The 20,918-nt window shown below is 32.8% G+C and overlaps 1 protein-coding gene across 2 annotated transcripts in view; it reads right to left on the bottom strand.

The window, feature by feature from the left end:
• LOC111056302 (leishmanolysin-like peptidase) overlaps positions 1–20,918 on the bottom strand; it is a 199,720-nt gene that overhangs the window by 19,986 nt on the left and 158,816 nt on the right. For both annotated transcript variants that reach the window (XM_039425862.1, XM_039425863.1), the window contains exons 3-6: positions 14,318–14,348; positions 4,316–4,398; positions 2,222–2,339; positions 735–934 (exon numbers count right to left, since the gene is read on the bottom strand). In XM_039425862.1, the coding sequence (XP_039281796.1) occupies positions 735–934; positions 2,222–2,339; positions 4,316–4,398; positions 14,318–14,348 (432 nt within the window). The remainder of the gene's footprint in view (positions 1–734; positions 935–2,221; positions 2,340–4,315; positions 4,399–14,317; positions 14,349–20,918) is intronic.

Below are 20,918 nucleotides of genomic sequence, written 5' to 3'. Positions count from 1 at the left end.
AATAAAACCGTTGCATATATGTACTATTTTATCTACGACCTCCATTGAACCAATGCTGACAAATTGGAGTGAGTCTCAGTAAAGGTGTATTCCGAGCCCAACTACCAAACAAACACCTTGCCTGAACATAGTTAGCTACTAATTTATGATCAACGTGTATTCCAAATTCACCACCAAGCAAACTTTCTCTGAATATGATTAACTAATAACTTGCAATTGAGGTGTACTCTAAACTCACCTATACATAGATAGTTCAGTCACAACAATAAGCTCAAAATTGCTGTGACATAAATGCATCCGACCTTATTGGATATCAGCGCCTACCAATAGCTATTTATTTATTTGTGAATACAATTGAAGATTATATGAATTTGATTGGGATGGAACAACAGGCTTGGCTCAAACTATTCTACTCCTAAATTTTGATAATGAATAACGTCCAAAAACATAGTTTATGTTTTATAAAGCTTTTAGTGAGGCTACTCTTATTCATCAGAAAATGAAAATCTAAGTACCATTCTATTAAAAACTTTCATATACAACATATTCAGATTTTTCATTTCCTGATATGTTTCTACTATTGAAAAATATAAGCATAATCCGAAAAAAATAAATAAGTTGAAAACGAGTAATAGAGGTTACTCTATGGTATAACTAATGTCCAGGTATTGCTTATGTCTAATTACTAATCATCATAGTTACTAATTGATTTATTATGAGTAGTCCGAACCCACCTATCCAAGGCGGCCTCCTGTTGACAGTGAGCCGCATAGGCGACAGTCAATCCCTTGTGACATCGCTCCGTCTCCATTGCGCTCACGTAGAACACAAAGTCAGCCCCTCTGATCCCCTCACCCACACCTCCTCCGCCCCCTGCCACTGTCGCATTGTTCTCCCCACAGAACATGCCGAACGAGTTGCATGTTCTGCATACCTGTAAACATGTCAAAATGTAAACAACAGTTCAAAATATTTCATAGATATATCAAAAAATAATTGTGGTCCATGAAATTTGATCTTTCATTGCCCTCAAGCTCTCTATTGCAAAAAATGTTCTGTTGTGTCCTGGAGACTGGGGTTTCCCCTTATATATGTTTGCATCAACATGGAATACTAGTGTGGAACAGATTTGAAGTTTATAATAATAAAAACAAAAATTTATTGATTCTTCTTCACTTTCACAACAATTGCAAAAAACATACAATAATTATTTGTATACACCATAAATATATAAAAAGAATCAAATTCTAAGAAAAATACAATGCATAAAATTACAAAAAAATAAAACACATATTATAAGCAATTGAAGAAAGTAGAACAAGAGGTTTGAAAAACTAAAGAAACTATAAACAATTATAGATGTCAACAAAAGACTACTGGATTGTCGACAGATGAACAGAACAATGATACATTAGCCTATAGCCTACTAATTAGGAGAGTTTAGAGAAAGACTTCGTTGTTTTTGAGACTCCAGAATTTACAGAGTTTTCAGAATAAAGTTTCACAAAAAAGAGCTGTGAGGGTTATGTAAATATAACGCAACTATAGGTTCTTGTAGATGATATTTTGTGTCTACCCTCTACATATTTGAAGTGATTATATGATTACACGCATGAATATGATATAATAAGTAAAATTAATATCCGTCACAATACCAATGACTACTCGGAATGAGAAGAAACAAGAAACCATCATACAGTATAAAGGTATAGGTCTAAAAAAAATATTGAGTTGAAACGCAAATTTATAATTCTTATTTTTTGAAAAAATCCCATACCCTATACATAATTGAAACGAGAGAATGAACAGGAACATACATACAACATAGGAACTAGTTTGTTAATAGAGAAATCTATATTATATCAGTTTATTTATTTATTGGATAGAGCAAACAATACAATAGTCGGAAAATAAATTATTATTGAGAAATAAATTATTGTAAACCATGAGTAAACAATGTAATTCTGAATGTGAACTTACAAGGCTGGTGCGATACTTGAATAGGTGTACTGCTTACAGGCGTAGAGGTAGAAGAAGTAGAGTCAGACTTCAATTTTTTGCAATTTCCAAGTATCTTATGCTCTAAGAAACGTTTCATTACTCATCTTGGGCAAAATTGAAGTTAGCCGGTGAACAATCACACCCGACAATAATGTTATAACTGGAGATACGTTGTCTAAGTCTATATTGATAATTTCGCATTGGAATTGTTTTTGCATACCTCTAAATGCTCTTCAGGAACCTGCACCTCTCCACACATAGTCTTCGCCTCACACGCCTCCTTACAGTAGGACAAGTTGTCCCCTCTCCTATAGAATACTTGGTTATTCACACACTTCCTGCAATAACAACATATCAATCTATCAATAAGCATTATTCAACAATACAATACAGATCTTGTAGTAGCATTTGATAAGAAACACTCAATTTGAATGGAAAATATTAATTATATGTGAGAAAATTTAATACTACTGAAGGAAATGTTGTAGAATATAGTTCATAATAAATTCCTTAATATTCTACACCACCAAGTTCGATAAAGTATGTTGAATGAGAATTGATATTATGAAATTTTTCCATAATTGAAAAACACAGTTTTATTCTTGTCATATTCACATTTATTATACTTTTGTATAAAACGTACAATGTTGTGACATTTTTGTCACATCCACATTTATTATAGTTTTGTATAAGAAATGTACAAAAGTATAATAAATGTGGATGTATCAAAAATAAAACTGTGCTTTTCGATAAAGTAGTAGTTTGTGAAAACAATTATTCAATTTTTTGTTCTATAAAATGTTATTCTATTAGCATTAAATTGATACAATACATCCCGTTCTTTCCATCTTCAGTTGTAGTCCAGTCACTTTATACATTGGTGCATGCAATTTATATTGTAGTTCTGATTTTTTAATAGATTATTTGGGTACATAAGAGAAGTTCAGAACCAATTTCTTCATGCAAAATTTCCTTGTGCTAGATACAGAGTGGCCCAAAAACCTTGTATTTTCGGCTCATTTTCGAGTTTTCAGCTATTTCTGCCAAATCTCGTAATCGAGCAGAGAAATTTGCTCTCGCCTTTTTTTTTAGATCATAAAATTCTGAATAAAATGAGATCGTTTGGAACTCTCTATCTCCTATGAGTACTGAGTTATGTTTTTTCAAAAATGAGTGAAATTTGAAGGAAAAATCAATTTTGATGAATTTTAGTTTTTGATCAACAATATCATCCGATTGTTAACATTTAGATGTATAATTCAAAATCCCTCTGGGCGTATTTTTGTGCTCTACAATCTGAGATCAGGGAGAGCGCTCTATCTCAAATAGATTTTCAGGTACACCTGGCAACAATGCTCCTTGTATTGTGAAAAACACCTAATTTTCAGCTTCAATCATCATCACCAACTACATTGTCTTCACATTGATATTTCGCACAATGACATAAGTTCATGAGATCATGTTCTATGAAAATCACCCGCTAGATGCACTTCATTTCAGTATTTCCTAGTGGAGAGGCACGCTTAAGGACACCTCAAGGATCAACATTTCAAACACCTATAACTTTTGACACAATGCTCAGATTTCATCGTACTACACTCCATTCTTCTCGGTTCGTCAAGGCGGTCCAAAATTATGCATCATAAGCCAAATTCGGTCGAAAAATGAAACATTTATTGTTGAGTGTACTTGAGCCCATATTCCAATACAAAAAAATGGCCAATTTCTATATTCAAAATTCACTCATTTTTGAAAAAACATAACTCAGTACTCATTGGAGATAGAGAGTTCCCATTGATCTCATTTTATTCAGAATTAATTTATGATCTAAAAAAAAGGCGAGAGCAAATTTTTCTGTCCGATCACGAGATTTGGCAGAAATAACTGAAAACTCGAAAATGAGCCGAAAATACAAGGTTTTTGGGCCGCCCTTTATCTAGCACAAGAAAATTTTGCATGAAGAAATTGGTTCTGGACTTCTCTTATGTACCGAAATAATATATTAAAAAATCAGAACTACAATATAAATTGCCAGCACACCCCCTTTTTTATGTCCATATTGACTGGACTATTGTAGTTTTCGGTTAAATAGAGTACAGGGAATATACAGTATTTATTTTCATTATTAAATGTTCAATCAACAATTTATTGTAAGAATTTATATTTTATGTTGAGTGTAAATAAATCTATTTCAAATGAATAAAACTAATTCAAGATAAGAATTGCTACAACTAACCAATAACATGAATGAAGTGATATAGCTGCAATACAAAAATAGAGCACTTTTATTAAGAAATGAGTTGAAGTGACTCACCTACTTAACCTAATTACTTTTTCAGTTCTTCTAACGAACAGCGCCTGCTCCCAAAAACGTACCGCTTCTGGCAGAACTGTATCCTGTCAAAAATACCAGACATATTAGATTAATTGATGGAAACTTCAATAATTGAAAGTTTAGACAATTCACAATACAATAACAATTGTAATATATATCACGAAGAGAGGTTATCAAAATTGGTGCTCAATTACAAGCCAGAAGGCAAGAGAGACCGAGGACGTCCAGGATAACTATTGATGGATAATATTATGAGGTTCGGAACAGGAAGAAATGCTTAATCCCTGAGAGGAAGAATCAGAAGATAGGCTATATATCACTATATATCACATATATTAGGCCTTTACTCCCATAGCCTTTGCCTCATATGAAACTCAAAAAACAAAACAGTAAGATATGCTTCTGAATTGGCTAATCCGCTACGGTACTTGAAGAATCACAGAATTTCATTCATCCATGAATGAACGACGTAACATTCACTATTATTTTTTAGATTGAATTATGGGATTGAATCGGCACTGTGTGGATGAGGAAACCAACATTCTATTCAACACTATTATTTACTGTTATTGACTCACTGCTCAAACATTTCTTGGTCATCGCCTTTTTCAAAAATTTCTTTTAAGTTTTTCTATTCTTCAATAACTCCTTATTTTTCTACTCATGCTACTGTTCCCAATCGAGAGCGAAAGTGGACCAAGTGTTGACTATTGTTGAGCAATTCTCAATATTGTACTAATCTCTAGCATAATTTTGCATATTCTCAATAGACGATGATGTAGTGTTGACAATGTTCTGAACTAATACTAATACTGCTAGAGAATACAGAACGTTGGTAAATACTTTGTGACATACTTCTTCTTTTCAGTCTAAATAATTTCTTCTTCTTGTTCTTCTTCTCCACCTGCTCCTTCATGTCTTTCTGTTGTGTCACTTCTCCAAATCGTCTTCAACTTCAACTCCCTCGACGTTCCATATTTAAAATGAATTATCCTACTCCAACATCATGTATTCTTCTGCCTCTTCTCATTTTTCTGCATCTTCTCCTCCACCCTTTTCGTCTAACCTCTATTCTGCGTCTTATTCTTTTACTCCTCTTTTGTGTCACATCTGAGCTTCAAGTATTTAAGATCAAGTTTTTGTGTCACCTATACTGATGTAGGCTATACTAATATTTCTGTCACGACCAATATTATAACGACTGTACAACACCTCTTTTGAAAAGGAGACACTTTTTCAGTAGGAGACAGAGTATTACTGTTATTTGAAGAGTACAGTGTACCTGTGTACAGTAGGCTACAGAATAAGTATGCTCTGGTTGTTTCTCAATCTTCTCCTTCATTACTTCTGCTTCTCTCTCCTCTTCATACCTTTTCCAACTCCTCGTTCTCGTCCACCTTCTCCTTCTCCTCCTTCTTCTCTTTCTACTCTCCTTATCTACTCATTCTATCTCATTCTACTTCTTTATAGTATTCAATTTCCAGATTCATTATCACAGAATACAATATTCTGTGCATATACAATATGCTGTATTCTGTGGTACTATGCAGTACAAATGTTTTCTCTTATTATTATTAATTATTCTAACCTTTTTACTTTTTTATTATTTTTCCTAGTACCTTCTGTTCACTTTTTATTCTAATTAATTTTTCTGTTTCTCTTCTTCTACCGCCTCCTCCTTCACCTCTTCCATCTCTTCTTCCTTTCCACTATTTTCTTCTCCTTCACCTTCTCAATCTTCTTCTTATCCTCTTTACTCTAAATCTTGCTTCTCTTTTCTTCTACAGTGTGACCAACTTTGAACTATCTATATTGCTTGAAAATACATCAATGCTTCTTATTTAACCGATTGGACCGATTCTGACAGTTCTAATTGAATCTGTACTAACTGAATGGTGAATTAGCAAGTAGGATACACTATTATTACATCACGAAGTTGGCCTAAATGCTTCTTTTTGTCCAGTTGGTGATGACGTACCAGACAAGAACCAAATAGTTAATGACATTAGCAATAGTCACTCTATCGTGACATAACTATCACACCAACATTGCACACAGTATTACTATAGATACTGTATTCTATATTCTGAATACATATATATTGCTTTCTATACTTATCTATGATGTTTTCCATACCTGGTAAAGACATGATTGTATTTACGTGAATAGTACTATGACTATACTGGTATGGTATTTATATTAGTATAAAATATTACACCTATACTTTCCACCTGCTCAAGTCACAAAAATATTCAGGCTATCATCGGTAAACTAAAAATAGCTTACAAAGTCCTTAGACACGTAGATGTATTACTGTATAGACAACATAGCAATCATACTAAATGTCTTTGTTATTGAATATTATTGATATCATATCTATTTTCCCCTTTTTCAATTATGCTTTCTTGTAATAATAAATAGAGAATAAAGAGAAAGAGCCAGAATTAGAGTGGAGAGGAAGAGAAGTAGATTGAGGAGGATGGAAAGAGGAGGTGAAGGAAATAGATTAATTAAGAAGGAAACAAAAATGGAAGAGGTGGAGGAGAAGGTGATGGAAGAGGAGAAACATGAGTAAAATAAAAAGTACACAAAAGGTACTAGGATCAGAGAGCAGGAAAAAAGGAAAGGAGTAAGAGGAAGAAGAAACTTTATATAGAGGACAAAACTTTCGCAGTGTACAGTATCTATAGTTAGTATAAAAAAGCCTACATCCATATTTTGCACCTGATCAAGTTGTGACAATAATGTACATAGGAAGGACATATAGTTGAACCGGAGGGGCATCATATTTTATATTTATAGATAGATGAAATCTATGGTGATATTTAATTGAAATTGTCAGCATTCTTCATGAATGACATCAATGCTTCCCATTTAACTAGTGCTGACAGTTCAACAGTGAATCTCACTGCACTATTATGATTAAAAAGTGGATGACTAAAATCACAGCAGTCGATGTGTGTCAATAGTCGACTGTTCGTTATTTGCATGATCAGTTATGACACTGTAGGCCTACTCTGTCAGCTATCAACAGATTCGTCAATCATGATTCAATTAGGCCTATTTGTTGTTGACTCATTCATGTTGCATACAGACAGTTTTTTGTAGCAGGTGACTCTATTATAATAGTTTATAAAGTTTCTTGACACCAATAGATTTTGGAGTATGTGAGTTCATTGTTAACAGATTATGTAATGGTATTAAGGTGTAAACAGAACACAGCCTAATACTGTAGTATAGAATATGGAATCAAATCTTTGATAAAAGTTGTCAAAGATATTTTCTGAACTATTTGATCACTTAATGGGCATCTTGGGTGACATACTTTGGTAATTCACATTATTAGTACAGCTGAGGCATGTTATATTGAAACTGTTATTGTTATATGCGCAGGGTTGGGAGGAATCAACAAAATGTGCAAGTCCCTAAGCCCAACCTTACAATTTTCAAAAAATTCTTCACTTTTCTAGCACCAACGTTTTTCAATAGGCTTCCTGTGGACATAAAAAGGTGTAGGCAGAAGACAACTTTCTGCAGATTATTACATAGACATCTGATACATGAAGATGTTTCTGGTTATTATGAAAATATTGTTTGAACTGCATGCCTGCACAGTAGTACACTTTTTTACAACTGGTAAGCGCGACATTTTTTTTAGTTTGTAATGTTATTGTGTATAATGTATTATGTTTGTATTTTAATAATGTTAAACTGATACTGAAGTTCTTTTTCCTTTTTTCTTGTCTTTTTAGTTTTTTTTACTCTTTCTCAATTTGCTTTGTTAACTGTAACACTTATTTTTATTTTAAGTAGTTTTTTCTGCCCAAACAGGTTTTTGTAACCTTTGGGATTATTTTCCATATATATTTGATTTTTAGTAATGTTCTTCTGGGTATGATTGTGATTTTTTAGTTACATGGTAATTGTTTCAGTAACTAGGGTAATTTCATGCTCTGTATATATTGAAAACATGGAAAATAAATTGATTTGATTTGAAACTAAGATGCCATTTGTAAAATTTCAAGAATGCTCTTAAACAATGAGAATATATAATATCAAATTATAACACAAAACAGTTGAGTACTTTCCAAGATCAGGATGAAAGAGCTTCCTCCCATAGGTCTATTATTTTTTCCCATTTATTCGAAAAACAGTAAATAGGAAATTACAAGAAATCTTTAATTCTAGGCTTATAAGCATATCACAAAATTCACTTTCACTCAATCAAATCACTGAATAGTATGAAAAATACACTCAAATAAATAGAAAGCTTGTTTGTCTCAGGTACAAGGAAATTATACAGCATATGAGGAATGGAAATAAGAATTGACTAAAATTAAGAACTGATAAAGAGTGAAACCACTGTTTAATTGGTTAAGTAGTTATAGTTTGTAGTTCGCAGTTGGAAAACCAAACGAATATAATGAACCTTAATAAATCAAACATGATAAATTTATCAACAGCTTTAAATCAGACATATGCACTATAGGCACACATATACACTAGAGTTTCTATTGATGAGCCAATAGAAAAACAGGCGAAAATTGATTTTACAGTATAGCTGAATAGAAGGTCTAGAGGCTATAATATTTTTAAGGAGGCCTCAGTTGTGATAATATCCCATATTTAAAAAATATTTTTATGAAAAAACTACAAACTTTGTAGAGAGGAGATTTTACTTCACACAGGCGGAATTTTCTAATAATCGGACTTATTTATGTTAGGTAAAACGTTTATAGCTTCAGATTAGGTTTACATCTTCAGTTTATGAGGTTTACAATTTCATAGCCTAACACAGATGGAATTTTAGAATAATAATTATCAATCCTATACCTTGAAAAAGTCTCATTTTACAATCAATTAAAAAAATCCCAGCAAATCATAAAACATGTCCAGATCAAACAAGTGAGATTAGCTTCAGACTTTCAGCATTGGATGAATGGAAAGCGCTAATGTTATTTTGTAGAAAGAATTGTGTCACTTTATAGTGAATCTAACTACAGAATGAACTAGAAACTTAACAGCAACCACTCAAGTGAAACTCAGTTGAAAATTTCAGCATTTGAGGAATGGGGAGCTCTGATATTACAGAATAAACAAGGAATGCTAACCGTTTCAGACTATAACTGAAAATTTATAGCCCACATCAATCAAACATGGAACAGGTTTCTCAAGTATATAAGGCGATTGATTTGTGTAGTATAAACTTTTATTACTCAGATCGTCCAACATATTACTAATCATTTTACAGGTTTTTTACCAACACAGATGAAAATAGCATGAATATTTATGCCATAAAATTGCTAAGAATTTGTAGGTTTTTCCAAACAGTTGATGATAGAGCAGGGCTGTACAAATTTAAGCCATAAACCAGAAGAGACAATTTTATATGTTTGTCAAAGACTCATTTCAAAGTACACATTCGAATTCTTTCGGTTTTTATCAATTTATTTTTGTTCAAAGAAGAATCTATGTCAAGTACTAATTTATTAAATTTTATCGAAAGAAGACACACATTTGACCAGATTCGTTTAGTGGCTGTCAGATATAGCAAACATCCAAATCTCAAACTTGACCTTGAAAAATTGAATATATAGAAGGTGAGAGTAGAGCTTTGGGAGTAGCCTAGACGATTAGAAGAGGAAAGGTTAAGAGCCTCAAGGCAAAGGCTCAGCAGAAATAATCGAGCAAATTATGTGCTGATATACTGAGACTCACTTTGAACTGTCAGCATTGTTTGAATGGGAAGCATTGATGTGACTTATGAGGAATGCTGACAGTATGAAGTCAGAGCAGATTGAGAGGCTTAGTTAGTAGCGATGATGTGGTCAAGACAGTCACGATTTATTAATCATTATAAGCCATAACAAACGAGTATATTTGGATGCAAATTGGAGAGCTTTAAAATGAGAATAGGCTAAACTCTGAACACATCCAATAATAATAATAATAATAATAACTAGTAGTTCTGTGAACAGTAGACCTCACGCAGTATTCTCATCCACAAGTACCTTATTGAAACTATAGACCTTATGGAAATACAGCAATAGACTGGCTTCTCCACACTACTGTGTAATCACTTGTCAGCTGATTTATGATGAATAATTCTATAGTCTGATTTTTACTCTAATATTGGCGTATGAAGGAGGCTCCTTTTTCCTTTTATATCATCCTTGACATGCACAATTTCCAAAAACCTTGTATATACGTCGACGCGCAATTTAAAAAGGAACATACCTGTCAAATTTCATGAAAATCTATCACCGCGTTTCGCCGTAAATGCGCAACATATAAACATTAAGAGAAATGCCAAACCGTTGACTTGAATGTTAGACCTCACTTCGCTCGGTCAATAATATCGTGTGACCTGGTTGGCTCAGGTCTGGTGTCAGAGTTTTCAGGTCGCAACTGATCAATTTCAGGGCCTCTGACATGACCTAACGACTGCTTTTTAGGCAGCCGGGACCGACGGCTTAACGTGTCCATCCGAAACACGGGAGTGGCCCGAGATAAATATCTTGCCCGGGCCGGGATTTGAACACGGGCCTCTGAATCATAAATTCTGGACCAGCATCTGATCCACTCGACTACGGCCACTCCTAAACATCCAATGATTTTGATAGATTATTGAACGATGAACTTGTTTATGAAGATATTGACCATCAATCATATTATCCATTCATTCATTTATCCAACCATACAGGTACAACAAGCAAAACTCTAGATTATGATTGGGGAGAAAAACAACAGTCCAAACCCGATTTCTCTCCCTCCAGAATAAAATGTTGTGTTGAGATTAAAAATAAGCTTCAAACATGATTGCATGTTACTACTTGTAAGTAGTAATAGTCAATTTTATGAAGAACAAGGATCGCATAATAACTCTAGAATTGTAGATGAGACAGAGTTTGACTCGAACTGAATTTTATTAGAACAGAATAATTTTGGATATTATTTTAATCAACAACCAAGTACAACAAACTGCTGTTTCTGTAGAGAACGATATTACATACATTTTTCATCAATTGTAAAGGTATGAAGTCAATTTTGTTTGATGTTCAGGAATTGAAATAAAACACAGTGTTTCTTGAGTGTTTCACTAATGAATGCGTCAAATGTCTAACAACCAACTTTTTTACTTCAATTTTCAAAATATTGCACTATCTTCTGACACAGTATAAAGGAAATTGAATATTTGATATTTGAACACAATAGACCAACACAGTATGGTGTTATCTCTAGGAATTAAAATTCTTAGGAATACAGAAATACTTAATTGGTATCTCAATTTAATAGTAAGTCACTGCAGTAGAAATAAATTAATGAACACTTTTTTAATAGCGCTACCATTTTTTCAATAATAGCTGTAGACCAAATTGCAAATTCTGAAAGACTACACTGCACTTTCTGAATCTTTTCAGAAAGATTTTCACTGAAAACAAAACCAGTAATGCTGTAACTGTCGTCATTGTGAACAGCTCTAATGACGCATAAAATAGAGGCTCACTTCCTGAAGACTAGTGACATAATATTGACGATTTGGAATCCCCATCCAATGGCTCTTTTCTCAAACATTCAAGATTGGAAAATACTTTTAATGGACTTTGCATCCCCATCAGACGAAAACCAATCTTCAAAGAAGAGTGGACTTTATGAAAGTATCCAAACTGTCATCAAGCTGAGACAGCTTCGTACAAACTTGTACATCAAAAACAGAAAAATGCATGCTGGAGGAGTTGTTATTATGAACTGAGCTTTTTAAAGACCTTCTGATGTGATAAATATTCAGGAAGTACTGTTACAAGTAAATATGCAGTGATTTTAACAAATAATAAATCTTTATAGCTTCCTTCCATTGTTCTATAATGAGAAAAAATCAATTAGTATTTCAATGAAACTAGTTCTTCAGTTTATATTCCAATTCCTCAAAACAGGAAGTGGGAAGCAATAGAATAATGCATTTTTCTTTAAACCAGAGAAAAACTTATCCTCTTTCAACGATCTTCAAAAAATTTCAATAGTTCATTGCTAACAATGAATTAATAGAATTTTCAATTAAGAACAGTATAGTCCGATCTGTATATTATCTTTCGTTTCTTTCTAATTTTGTCTCTGTATTTCTTTGATTGCTGAAAAATTTATTTCTGAGAGCAATGAGCTTCGATTTGTATGGGCTATGTAGGGGCTTAATTAAAAGGATACAGAGAATGGAATGTTAATACATTACTCAGCAATTTTATGCTTCAGGAATTCAATTCAACAAGTAATTAATGGAGGAAATTTAATCAAAACATTCATTCATAGTGAATAATTGATTCAATTTTAGACCACCGTGAATGTATAATGAAATTTTATTGCTGATATAATTCTAGGACTCTTATAATTTATTTCACCTGGACTACAATAAAATTCCACTTACTACAATACTATTGAGGTCATTCATCTTTAGAGTTTAGTGGTGGGTAAGCGAAGAAAGTTGGAATGAAAGGGTTTTTAGTCAGCGGTCGAGTATGTAATTTTTCATTCTATTAATAGGAAAAGTTTATTCAATCGTTGAAAAGATCTGGAGAGTACATGTCATAAATTATCGACTTTTCAGTTCCATAATGGCAAAAGAGTCGATAAAAATTTATAAAACTTTTTTAAAAGAAAGACCATTAGTGATAATTGAGCTCCAATGCAGGAGAATTCTAAGAAAGTTGATCATCTATTATTTAGAACAATAATTACATTCGAGAAGTTGAGATTAGTTCAAGATTTTATGATAATACAATCTTTAATCATGAGTATTACAGAACTTTTGAGCTCCGGGTCCTGAATTTCCTAACAATTGAAATTTTCAGATTCATCATTTTACTTTATTCATGATTACAAAACTCAATATTTGGTGCAGCTCTAGAGCATTGATTGAAAAATTAAGTAAATGTCAGCCAATTGAGTCTACAAACATGCCAACAATTTCAATATAATTTGTTTTGAACCGTTAAAAAATTAATTTAATCAAGAAGATGTAATAGAAGGATTTTAGCTTTTCGAGCACAAACAACGCGTTTAAACAATAGATTACAAATAACTGTTCCCTTGCTTTAAAAAAAAGGATCAGAGACTTAAAAATTCCACATCCTTGAAAAAAGCATCGAAACCTATCGAAACTTCCAACCCCATCATTGGTATTCAAGGGTCAAATAACTTCTGGCACCAATTCTAGTTTTTCACGAATTTCATCCCCTCTTTACGACCTGACCGGTTGCGGGTTCCCCCCTCTTAAAACCCTACCCCGACATACCCTTCAACTACTCCCCTTGTGCCCCAACCCATTCCAAATCCCCTAAACCTGAACTATTCACCGTTCGCAAAGGCAGAGAGCAGCGCCAAAATGAAAATGAAAAAAGGCGCGAGCGTCGTTTGAATTTTTCATTCCCAAGAGTCGAAGTGAATCCTGAATAGTTTATAGAAACCGAAACGCCAAGAAAACTCAGGGTAGCTGCAAAAACAAGGTCTGAGATGCGCGAAATGGAAAGACTGTCGACAGACTCTGGGCAGAGCAGACAGAATAAGTGTGGCGTGTAACTGCAAGCAGACAAGTGATATTGAAATATTCAACAACGACACCATAAGAAGGTAAGTGACTTGATAATTATAAGTATAATAGCTTATTTCCAAAGATATTAACTTTTTCAATCCATGACGTATATTCGATGAGAAATTATTGGTTCATTTATTCATTAATTGCTAGTTCCATTAATTACTTTCTGAATGAAATGTCTTCCGTCCTAAGTAAGACTACGCTTAGTTAAACGCTGGCAGCATGTATCATGTGTTAGAGATAGTGGCCAGATATTTCCAAGATAATATTTTTGAAATTTATATTATTAAAATTTATTAAATTCACAATTATAATCTACAAATCATGCTAGTAACAATTTAATTATTGATGGGCAGAAAAGCTCCACAAATTGAAATAAACTGAAGGCTACTCACATTTATTAGCTGGAATTTCTCCTGGTCCAACCTGTAAAAAAAATATTATTTTAAAAATAGGGTAGAATAGAGTATTATAATAGACTAGCCCACGTTGGGACACTTCAAGTTGTGGGAAATTAGAGAGTGTTAGGTTGGCAACAACTTCATTGTTTTATTAGCTGTTCTTAGCCTTATTTACAGACATAATAATTTTAGCTGTAGCACCAGTCGTTATTAAGAAAAATTTGAAAACATATTTTTGTAACCTCAAATTTTCTTAAGGAGAGGAATTTTAATTTTCACTCTGAAATTCACCATTCAAGGGAAGTCTCACAGCTAATATGCCTTCTGTATTATTTTATGCATTTTTTGACATATAGAACATTATTGTACTCTTATTTTTAATCCAGTTATTCTGTCTAAAACAAAGCCATGACCATCTGCCCACCTAGGGAGACTGCAATCATTAAGCTCGTATTATAGTGATGAGCATTGCTTCTAAATCTTATTTTACTTGAAGTAGGCTACATATCAATGAAATAAATTTATATATGATTATAGCCTGTAATGTAGCTTCAGAGGCAGCCTAATTCAAACACACTTTGAAATTTCAAATGAAAAAAATCAAATTATGTATTTATACTATTAAAATTTATAATTAAATTAACAAAAAATGAATTGCTTATCTCTTTAATCTATGTTCCAACCTGGACAAGGGATGTCCTATCGTGGGCCAGTCTTTAATCAATGTTGAGAGAGATATTATTCACATTAGTAATTTATGTACAGTGATAAATTGGCACAATGCAAGTCATTGAGCTTTAAAAATAATAATTTATTGTCTATCACAGTATTGTGTAATAATCATAATAATTGTTTTGGAGTTGCCCCATACTTGAGAAGGCAAATTATTTAGTCAAATAATTTGACTATGTAATTAGTTGTTTCAATTATGTTCCACAACATCATTTAATAGTGTTATAAATCTTAATATCAAGCTACAGTGCTTCTCAAGAGAACAGGCCTACTTATTGTAAAATGTAATTTACATGTATTATTATATGGGTCAATGACAGTGTAATGTTAAATAAATTCTGAAATTTGAATGTAATTGTTCAAATCCATTCTCAACTTTTTAATTTGATTCACAACAATCAAATGTTCACGTTGGAGTGCTGATGAGATGATGACAGATGGAAAGGTAGCAAGGAAAATAAGAATTCAATTTTGAACCATTATTATCATAGAAAAATCACAAAATGAAATACAGATCACAGTGAAAGAACATAATCATCGACCTATAATAAGTACAGTTGTTATGCTCTTCGTTGATATAGGATATGCAACAATAATGAGACAAGATCAAAATGGAATACATACGATACATATTATAAAACATGATGAAATTTAACATAAATTTCATATTTTTCTTATAAATTTTCATAAATATACATAAATTTATTATTAAAGAGTTTAGAGACATTGTAATGCATCCATATAATTTTCTATCTACAAATAAGAGAAAAGTAAAAAAAATATATCATAGTAAACTCATAAATAAAGCTTAGAAGTATTATGTAGAAGCCTCGATGCCAGAAAGACGAGGAGGTGAAACTAAAGAAAAGGATGATGACAAAAAGGATCACAACAAGGACACCAATTATTGTAGTCGTTTTATAAGCAAGTTTTTCAAGTGTTTTTCCAATAATAGCCTACCGTACTTGTAAAGGATGATGAGATAAACTTGCGCACATCCCAGTAAAGGCAAAACAGTTTAACAGTGCTCCAACAACTTCAACATGGCAATTTGAAGCCTTCCACTTTCGTTTCAACTTGGATGTCAGATAACAGAGCTGTGTAGTAGGCTTGCGTGTGAGTTAAGCTTCTTCCAGTTTCACATATTTCCTGACTGTTTTAAATACGTTTTCGTTAGTATGAACTTCATTAATGACGAAAAGTTGAATTACAAGTTGAAACTGAACAACATCATGAGCCGAAATTCTGATAACTTCATCAACAGATAACCACCTTACTAGAACAGTAACTAGTACACATAGCTCATCATTATAGACCACCAACAGTACGTAATTTGCTATGATTTTTCCGTGAAACCTTCAATTTATCATTGGTATGATCGACTATTTCTGACAATTGAACAAAAGTATCACAAAAATTACAATTACTTGATTAGCAACCATTATAATTAGTATCCATAGTTTATTATTAGACCACTAATTTGCAACAATTTTTTCCGTTCTATTTGCTATGGGGTCGTGTATCTGGCAGTCTATTGTGGGTTGGAAATAATTTCAAAGTACAAAGTCGTGGATTGATTTGATCTCTGAGATGCTTTCACAACCGTTGCTTGGCCCCACAATTCGTGACCTATCGGCTGTATTACATGCCCAGTATATCTGTACGTTAACATGCAAAGTGCACTATATATAAAGTTGGGCATTCGATGCCCAGTATACATATACATGTAAGGTGTACTATATGCGTGGTTGAATATTGCATGCTCTCTATACCTGTATATTAACATGTAAAGTGCACTGAATAGTTGGGTGTGTGGTATCAACAACCTTTAGTCTCTGATATTCTATTCTTCTTGCAAGGTTCTGTTATGATTCTTATTCACCAATAACGATTGCTAATATTATAATCGGTTTAATGTCATGATATAAATTCAGTAAATACAGTTCAAAGTGAGCTATCATTACCCTATCTTTATGAAAAGGGGATATTCCTTAGTATATTATTTGTATTATCTCTTGAACAGAATTCCTAACCAGTTTAAGCTACTATCCTACTTGAAATTTACCAATTAAAAATTACCACGTAAACTCCCTATTTACGTTTCATGGGCATATTATGCTTTCAAAGCTTCACCGTGGCATTCATGATTTTAGGATTATTCTCATCACAATAATCAATTTTTTTTTGCAAATGTCAAGTGATCACAAATAATTGTGATCTATTGACGAGTATCAGTGAGAAATATATTTTCTCATATTCAACATACAGCAAACGTCTTCTATTCAACGAATCATACTACAACTTAGATATTAGTACTATATATGTTGAGATTAACTTTCAACTTTCAGCATTGGTTGAATATGCTATTCGTAAAGAATGATTTTCAAAGTTAATTACAGGCAAAGCACAGCTAGAAATATGAAGCTCCGCCCACGAGGCTTGTCTCGACCAATGACAGCTTTCTTTCAGGGTGATGCCCACTTAAGCTCCAGGCTTGTAAAAGGGTAATGATGCAGGTAATGTTGAGAGAAGAGTGGACCTACTGCTTCAGGTGGATTCCGAAGCACTAGTAAGTAATCTTCAAACTCATAGATTGTATGTAAATAAATCAGCCCTTCAAGTGGCCACCCTCACAACGGCCATGAATCTTGACTTATCTAAACGATAGCTTATCATCGCGACCACGGAGCCAACCAACCGCTCCACTCCTTGATAGGTCAGATGGCTCCATTTATAGTGAATACTCTGAGACATCTTTGAGATTCTTGTTAGGTACTAGAGATTTATAATGGTATAACAATTGAAACTAGTTTCTCACATTTAGAATAATAAGTGGTTGCGACAACTTTGTACACTTAATGAATGTTCAAGTTAATCAACCCTCGGTGGAGATTTGTAACTCTGCTATAAATTTATAGATGAGACTATTTTTTCCGAGAATTATCTTTGACTGGGAATAAATTATAATAAACTGCTGAATAATACATTTTGATAACATCATGAATGAAATAATATAATATAAATATAGTACGATATACATTCTACACACTTTCTGTTCATCACAACAATATTACAGTAATAATTTTATTTTATTACTTTGATTGAATTTAACAATACTATAAATCAATCATTTCATATCGAGCATTATGGAGATTTTAAGTTGATTTGATTTGGCGTATGACTAAACTTTTTACACATAATTAACATTAATATATTACATGTAACATATATGTATACATGTAACATATATGTATACATTGTAAAGTATCGGAAATTTGGGTAGATAAAAATCCCTAACCGAAGTATTAATAGGTCTGAATAAAGTAACTGGCTAATATCGCCAAATAGATAACAATTAAGATTAGATAGCATCAGCTTGTTCTGGCTAAACGGTACAAAAAACCTAAAAAGGATTTGAAAGAATTGTTGCTAATAAATATATTATTATATAAAATATTTTGAAGATTGAGGTTAGGTATATACATTCAGTGATCGGCGACCTAACGATCGACCGAATCGAGCAACGTAGAATCTGACCAAACCCCTTGGCAGAGCTCTATTGTAACAAAACGGTATGCAATTTGAAAGAACACATGGTCACGTGGCTAACTATTAGGAAGCATGAAATAAATATTAGTATATAGAATATTAGCTAGCATGTAGAGAGCATAAGTAAAAAACCTAATAAAAATAATTAAGTGTATTCAGGAAATAGGAGGTACCAGGCGCATGAATACTGAATCAATTTGCATGCACCAATAGCACAATAGCAGTTAATAGGCGGCAATAGTATGCCAATTCAAAAATATTTATATATATTTCTATAAATGTTTGGGATTTATGTTAAATTATTGTATAGTCTATGTTATAGATATGGCCCGAAGGCAAAGAAATTATTAAACACACAACCTAAGTAATAATTTGATATTTTTTGTACGATCTATTTGAACCTTAAATGGCGGAGGACTAAGATATTCAAATTTTATGTTAATTTGAAAGTCGGAAATAAGAATTGTAAAATTGAGAAAGGAGAACCATCACTCGCCAGCCAAATGCCACCATGAGAGGACCCTAAATATTTTAGAGCGTAATACCTTGCTATAAATTGTAAAAGCTAAAGTTAGATCAAATTATTAAATTTCTTAAAGGACTTTGTGATGCTCTTGTAAAGCAGAAGTCATTTTCAATTTCAAATATTTTTGTAACCCCTTGGAAGAGACGATTCCGGCTACCATATTCCAGGACCACCAGGAGTTGGATCGACATCGGCGGCTTATAAGAAGATTTTCGACACGTGAGTGAGAAATATTGAATTAGTGATGGGCGCCCTAGTGCTTCGAATTTATCTAATAATCAAAGCTAGCTCGTCGAAAGGGTTTTATTATAAATTAAGAATTTAATAAAAAAATACTTGCGCAAGTAAATATAGTATTAAAGGTATTTTATTAAAGGAGTAAATGGATCAATACATTTCAGAAAATTCTATCGAATCAAAGAAGTATAAAATCTAGGCTATTAAAACATATTCATATGATCTTTAATTTTGGCAATATAATTTGCGATAGTTTGTTATAGCTCTAATTCACTAGATGAATTGCTCTACCTATTCCATCAGGTGCCGAATCTTGCACCCTGAGATAAAATATATATTCAATGCAAAGAAATCTACTAAGTACTAGAGAATTTAATATATATATATTTGGATTATTAGTTGCCAATTTATCAAGTTGATCTTAAAGAACCTATTTTTAATTGAATTGTCCAAGTCGACAAGTATTAGCAAGCTCATATCGCAGCTACATGCAAAAGGATGCATATGATTTTAAGATAAAGGCACATGGTAATGATTCGTGCCATAAATCTAGAGTATAAAGTTTAGCCTGTGATATTTTACTGATTTCAATTATTGTTCTATCTTTATTTATATTACATTTATCGCTCTTTATATATTTTTGCCTCGATCCATTTTTTGCATTATTTGTTTAATATATGTATCAAATTGTTTATGGTGTGCAATTTATTTTAATTCCTCAACACTATAGTATAAGTATCGTATTTATATATATATTTATTTTTTAATGAATTACAAGAGTTATAGGGGAAGCTCATATCTGGGCCTATAAAGATTTTAATGAGACTGTATTCTATAAATAAAAAAAAAAACCACGACCTAATTTTATAATTATATCAAATATTCATGCTCTACCGACTGATGCCAAGCAGGAGGCTACTCGTTATTTAAATATAAAGAATAACGTCACAACATGTAACATATATGTATACATGTAACACTCAGTAACAAGAAACAATTGAATCAACACAGATTTCATCTCCTTGTATTGGTTACAGAAACATTTTCTGTCCAGTAAATCTCCAGCTGTAATCCCACCTCCAGAGCCTCAATCCATGCCACAAATACGAGTGAAACTTCAAACACATCTTGCCAATTATTATCACAAAGCCTCCTATTTTGACACTCAAACACGATATGCTGTATAATCTGGGCTGGGCCACTACCTACGTAGACAAAGCCATAGTGCATGACAGGTGGTTGATGGTAACGTCAGCACGGGTAGGGTTCCTATACCAATAAAAACACTAGCTGATATAGATCAGCTGAAATCAACAAATTTTGATTGGTCTAGGAGCCCTACCAGTGCTAACGTCACCAGAATGCACTATGGCTTTGTTTACGGAGGTAGTGGCTGGGCTGCCACTGTCACAACGTGGATCATCAGAAAGTCCCCAGTTAAGAATCATATCCCTACATTATTGAATTTGAATGATAAAATATAACTTAATATTTTTATAATTTCTGAAAACAAACTTGAAAATACCTGCTCGTGGCATGAAATATAATAAT

This window comes from Nilaparvata lugens, chromosome 4, assembly GCF_014356525.2.
Source record: "Nilaparvata lugens isolate BPH chromosome 4, ASM1435652v1, whole genome shotgun sequence".
Lineage (NCBI taxonomy): Eukaryota > Metazoa > Arthropoda > Insecta > Hemiptera > Delphacidae > Nilaparvata > Nilaparvata lugens.
Note: the sequence above shows the minus strand (reverse complement) of the source record. Positions and strands in the feature narration are given on the sequence as shown.